The following is a 5,549-nucleotide window of genomic DNA, read 5'->3' on the forward strand; positions in this document are numbered from 1 at the left end:
CTGTCCCCCCGTCCCCTGGACTCGCCTTCGCCGCCATCGCCACTCAATGGCCCTCGGCTCCGGCTCCCGTGCGCGCGCGGCCCCGCTCGCGCCCAAGGTGACACCGAGCGCGCAACAGGGCGAGGGCGCGCGCGCACACCCCTCAACTCTCAGGTCCAGCGCCAGCTGGCGCCGGCGCAGGCGCGCAGCGCAAAGGCAGCCGGGAGTCGGGCGGAGCTGAAGACCGGCTTGAAGGGTGCGTGCGAGAAGGGGTGTGGCTAACCTAGGGCGCCTGAGTACAAGCGCAGTTTTCACCGAATTGGAATCGCGGGAAAAAGAGTTTATTGATCTCGCGAGATCGAGTGAGCCAGACCATTCCAGAAGCGGAATCTCGCGATAGATGTACCAAGATTCCAGGTACGAGGGAAGGAGGTTTTGAAGCGCTCTCGCGAGATTTGGAGCTACAGCGATGGCGACGGTGGACACAGGGAAGAGGAGAGGTTTGTAAACAGAACAACTACAGGATCCGGGGCACTAAAGCGGAGACGACTAGGTCAGCTTCTGATGTATCGGTACTCCTCCCATCCACACAGGCAGTGCCTCTCTCTAACCTTCCTTTTAATCGGCCTTTTAGGACCGGAAGCCCATCGTGAGCCTCCAATTCTGGAAGTGGCCTAACTTTCTTTACCGGAAACCCTTTTCCAGGGTCTAAGAAGACGGCCCACCTGGCCGGAAGTCCCACCTCCTTGAGCTCCCCCTCCCTTCCAGAAGTTTTTCTGTCACCTGTGTTTCCCTCCGTCCTTTTTCCCGTTTTATACCTGTATTAGAAAAGGGTACATTTAGTGCCTCCCTCCTAGCTCCACTAAAGGGGTTGGCTAGGTTCTTTCCCCGGAGCCCCGATGTAGCTGGGAAGTGGGACCTGGGGGTGGTCGGACCCCTGGGATCCTGAAGAAGTGAGGAGGGCGCGCAACTGTGGCTCTACTCCTGCTATCGGGACGCAGCCTCCTCTGCCTCTCCCCTTCTCGCTGCCATGCACCCTGCGGCCTTCCCGCTTCCTGTGGTTGTGGCCACTGTACTGTGGGGAGCGGCCCCCATCCAAGGGCTCATTCGAGCGGTGAGTCTGAGTGGCGGGGTGGGGAGGAAGGGCGCTGAAGGAAGGGGCTGCAGCAGAAGGGGAACATGGACTCTTTTTGTCCACAGACCTCAGACCACAATACCACCATGGACTTTGCAGACCTCCCAGCTCTATTTGGGGCCACCCTGAGCCAGGAGGGACTCCAGGTGATTTTTCTCCCCTTTTCGTTTTCGCAAATCCTTTATCCTGGGCAGAGGTGGAGGAGTCTTGTCCTGGGTAAAGTTGACAGTAGGAAACTAATCAGGTTAGAAACTAAGAGCACGAGCATGTCTAATGTGGAATCCAGAATTTGGAGGGAAAAAATAAAAAAGTGTCCGCCCTTGGAACGCCAGGCTTATGAGAGAGGCTGAAAGTGGACCAAGATAAAAAGGCAGAATGAAGTGGTGCTTATCAGTAGGGTCTTTGGAGCCAGTTATTGTTTATATAACCATAATTATGCCTCTGAACCTTGGTTCGTTGTACTATAAGAAGGGAAAATAGAAGTTATCATGGGGAGGGGGGTCCTGGCAGGTGATGTGGTGGTTAAGGCACTAGACTCCCACGTGGCTGACCATGGTTTGAGTCCTGGACCTGGTGGCTTGCTTTCTCACTTTCCCTCTCTCTCTCCCTCTGTCTCTTTGGCCAAATTAAAATAATAATAATAATAACAAATAAAATTAAATAATTTTTAAAAAGAAGTTATTGGGTTATTGTAAGGATCAAATTCAGTAAGCGATTTTGTAGTGTCTCATGACCAAGGCTGCTCATTTGGGCCCTAGATACTAGTAGAGTTGTTTGTGAGGTGGATGATTGGGAAGCTGAAGGGAGAGGAGTGTACACACTTAACAGGAGTATGTGCTGGAGGACAATGTAAAACAACTTGAGGAAAAGTGACCTGGGTGGGTTGGAGATTTGGATTATAATCAGAGGGGAACTGGAAGACAGAAGGATTGAATTAGCTTGGAATAAGGGGTACAGGTTAGCCCATCTGGGAGGAGAAGGGTGATGGGTGGATGTGATAAAGGAATATGCTTTGATGTAATTACATCTTCAAGAGGGTAAGAGAAGATGTAGACTTCTCGGTTAGGTGGGATTCTCAAACCCCAGGGACGAGAAAGAAGTGAGGATAGAGAACATGCAGCAAGTGGGGCCAGTGTGTTCAGTGGGCCTGTGGGGAGCAGGATTTAGGAGGAAGAAATCTAGCTGCTGTTTGCTTCTCTTCCTAGGGGTTCCTTGTGGAGGCTCACCCAGACAACGCCTGCAGCCCCATTGCCCCACCACCCCCAGCCCCGGTCAATGGGTCAGTCTTTATTGCACTGCTTCGAAGATTCGACTGCAACTTTGACCTCAAGGTTGCCAATATGGAGTGGGAGCTGGGAAGCTGAGGGTAAAAAAAGGCACCAGGAAGGGAGAGAACAAGATCTATGATGGCTCCTTATCCCTGCAGTCTTTGTCTCCCTAGGTCTTAAACGCTCAGAAGGCTGGGTATGGTGCAGCTGTGGTACACAATGTGAATTCCAATGAACTTCTGAACATGGTGTGGAACAGTGGTAAGGATGGGGGATCAGGACAGCTGGGTTTTCCGTAGAGCTCAGACTGAGATAGTCGGGGGGCCAAATAAAGGCTTAGGGAAAAAAGAAGCCAATCCTTTGTGTGGGATGGGGCAGAAGTGCCAAATGCCAGGGTCCTCAAAGCTTTTGAGTGGAAGGCCAAGTCCCTTGTTTAACACCCTGCTCCCTGCAGAGGAAATCCAGCAGCAGATTTGGATCCCATCTGTGTTCATTGGGGAGAGGAGCTCTGAGTACCTGCGTGCCCTCTTCGTCTATGAGAAAGGGTAGGACCTGTGCCTCCTTCCTAGCTCTTCCTTTAGCAGTTCCATGCCAACCTAGGGCCCAAGCCTCACGCCTCCAACCAACTGTTCAGCCTCAGGTCGTCCGTACTCATGACTTCCTATTCCCCGACCCATGGAGTGTCCAGAGCCGGTTATTTTGTTCCTTTCCGTCTCCTTGCTTTTTCCTACCTGTCTGAAACTGGTCTTCCCACCCCCTCCCCAGGGCTCAGGTGCTTCTGGTTCCAGACAATAGCTTCCCCTTGGGCTATTACCTCATCCCCTTCACAGGGATTGTGGGACTGCTGGTTTTGGCCATGGGAGCAGTAATGGTGAGTAGCTCAGGGGACATGATGGGAAGTGCTGGGGGCTATAAACCAGCTGGATCTGGAGTTGGGCGGTGGGGATGGTTTGTACCAGATTGTCCAGTTTTGTTTCCTAATGTGGTCCATGCACTTCTCCTTCCCCCAGATAGTTCGTTGTATCCAGCACCGAAAACGACTCCAGAGGAATCGACTTACCAAAGAGCAACTCAAACAGATTCCTACACATGACTATCAGAAGGGTGAGGGGGAAAAGGGAGAGGAGGAATTTTGCCATAGCTTACCTGGTTCTGATGGTATTTGTCAAGAGATAAGGCGTAAAGAGGAAGTGTCGGATGGGACCAGCAGGTGGCATGGTGGTTGAGATACTGGACCGTCTCACATGGGTGGTGACCACAGTTCAAGTCCCGGACCTGGTGGCTTGCTTTCTCACCCCCCCGCCCCATCTCTCTCTCTCTCTCCGGTCAAATTAAAACAAATGAAAAAAATATATATATTAACTTCTCCATTCTTCTCTTGGGATTTCGGGCATGTACCTGTGCCTGGTGTTTTTTTCAAGCTGTTGGATCTGGGACTTGAATTAAGTAGTTGGCCACATGGAACCTTAATCACCACACCTGGCTGGCTCCTTTTCTTTTTACCCACAAATATGTGCATAAGCAAGAAAAGTGGGAGATGGAAAACAAAGATGATCAAGTGAAGTTGTTGGGGATAATAGCGGAGAGACAGACATGTTAGAAAGGGAGGTAGAGAACGGAAAAATGGAAGGAGTGGGGACAGTTTCAAACAGAAGAAACAAGTAAGGAGGGGCTGTCTTTAGGCTCTGGAGCCTCTATCCATATAAGGATATAGCAGAAGCCCTGCCCCCCCATTTCCGCTCCTCCCACTCTATCTACACCCTCATACCTCCTCCCCCAAAACCCACTTCCCTTGTTACCTCTGTTTTTGTGCCTGTCCCCCTCTAGCAGCTCAGTGTTCTGCCCTGGGCCTTTCCTGCCTTACCCAGTCCTCTCTTCCGCTGGCTCTATGGAGCCCAGGAAAGTGAACATTGCCAGGTGCCTTGGTTCAGGGTGACTCAGTGAAGAGATTACTATCTCTCATAGGAGACCAGTATGATGTCTGTGCCATTTGCCTGGATGAATATGAAGATGGAGACAAGCTGCGGGTACTCCCCTGCACTCATGGTGAGGACTCCACTGCCTGCCTGTGCCCACTCCAAAAGGAACCAGGCATCTCACCTCACTTTTCTCCCCAGCCTATCACTGCCGCTGTGTGGACCCCTGGCTCACTCAGACCCGGAAGACCTGCCCCATCTGCAAGCAGCCTGTTCATCGGAGTCCTGGCGACGAGGAACAGGAGGAAGAGATGCAGGGCCAAGAGGAGGGTGATGAAGGAGAACCACGGGACCACCCTGCCTCAGAACGGACCCCTCTCTTGGGCTCTAGCCCCTCTCTTCCCACGTCCTTTGGTTCCCTAGCCCCAGCCCCCCTTGTTTTTCCTGGGCCCTCAACAGATCCTCCACCCTCTTCTCCTTCCTCCTCCTCTTCCTCACCTGCCCTTCTGGTCTGATAGTCCCCTTCAGTGACTTACCTGCACAGGCCCTCTCCTCCCTCTTTCTGAGCTTAAGGATGAGGGACATTTCTGCCCCAAATTTCTCCCTTATCTAAGCCTCACCCTTTGGATGGAAATGGGTGGGGTGGATTAGAGGAAAAGGACTGGGTCATTACTTCTTGGGTTAATAAAATTGTTTTTGTGGATTAAGAAGGGTGAGCTCAATTCCATACAGGTAAACTTATCTTTTGGAGAATCCCCCTTTCGCCTTAAAGGGGCAGGGGAACACTGGGATACTAACCTGTAGTCATGGGGACAGCTCCAGCATGCATCTGCTGTGACTCAGAGGGGGAGCCCCACCCACACATGGGGGATGACTCAACTGGCCCTGCCTTGCCCACAGGCCTGGACGGTGTATTCTCTGGTCTGGATGACTCTATTCCCTTATCCACCAATTTGAGTTGCACGCTTAAGGACCAAGGCTAGGAAACGCCAACTGGCCAGGTAGGCCTGAGGCCAAGGCTTAGTCCCGGACACTGAGGTAAGCAGCTCAAGTTCTGCAACTTTTAGTGCCTCAGTCCTCCTCCCAATCCCAGGCCAGGAATAAAGGAGGCAAGACACAGTGCCTATCTCCCGTATGACACCCAAGCGGCAAACCACACAGCACCTTGTTAGTAGAATCTTTTTTTATTCAGAAAAAAAAAAAAAAAAAACCCAAAAAAAAAAAAAGTTTTCCAACCAAACACAGGGGCTA

General features: G+C 51.8%; 2 protein-coding genes across 5 annotated transcripts in view; one reads left to right on the forward strand and one right to left on the reverse strand.

Annotated features, from left to right (window-relative positions):
• Positions 1–158, reverse strand: part of SLC25A11 (solute carrier family 25 member 11) — a 4,155-nt gene extending 3,997 nt beyond the window's left edge. Inside the window, exon 1 of the mRNA XM_006151863.3 lies at positions 37–158. Coding sequence (XP_006151925.1) covers position 37 — 1 coding nt within the window. The 5' untranslated portion in view covers positions 38–158. The remainder of the gene's footprint in view (positions 1–36) is intronic.
• A 154-nt stretch (positions 159–312) lies between these two features.
• On the forward strand, positions 313–5,005 carry RNF167 (ring finger protein 167). Of its 4 annotated transcripts, none has more exons than XM_006151864.3 (10): positions 313–532; positions 614–1,093; positions 1,180–1,260; positions 2,320–2,445; positions 2,556–2,643; positions 2,837–2,927; positions 3,148–3,253; positions 3,393–3,486; positions 4,348–4,428; positions 4,500–5,005. In XM_006151864.3, the coding sequence occupies exons 2-10, from the start codon at positions 1,010–1,012 to the stop codon at positions 4,811–4,813; spliced, it is 1,065 nt and encodes a 354-aa protein (XP_006151926.1). In that variant the 5' UTR covers positions 313–532; positions 614–1,009; the 3' UTR covers positions 4,814–5,005. The 4 variants fall into 4 exon arrangements, with proteins under 4 accessions (XP_006151926.1, XP_027628987.1, XP_014444572.1 ...); XM_027773186.1 differs by having other exon boundaries at positions 3,397–3,486; XM_014589086.2 differs by having other exon boundaries at positions 313–479.
• The last annotated feature ends 544 nt before the right edge of the window (positions 5,006–5,549 follow it).

Source organism: Tupaia chinensis, unplaced genomic scaffold, assembly GCF_000334495.1.
Source record: "Tupaia chinensis unplaced genomic scaffold, TupChi_1.0 Scaffold000330_1, whole genome shotgun sequence".
NCBI classification, from domain to species: Eukaryota; Metazoa; Chordata; class Mammalia; order Scandentia; family Tupaiidae; genus Tupaia; species Tupaia belangeri.

Bases quoted from the DNA above. Each gene is read 5' to 3' on its own strand.
- RNF167 (XM_006151864.3), top strand. From the start codon at position 1,010: ATGCACCCTGCGGCCTTCCCGCTTCCTGTGGTTGTGGCCACTGTACTG. The intron at 1,094-1,179 runs GTGAGTCTGAGT...TTTTGTCCACAG, and splicing joins TCCAAGGGCTCATTCGAGCG to ACCTCAGACCACAATACCAC. The intron at 1,261-2,319 runs GTGATTTTTCTC...TTCTCTTCCTAG, and splicing joins TGAGCCAGGAGGGACTCCAG to GGGTTCCTTGTGGAGGCTCA.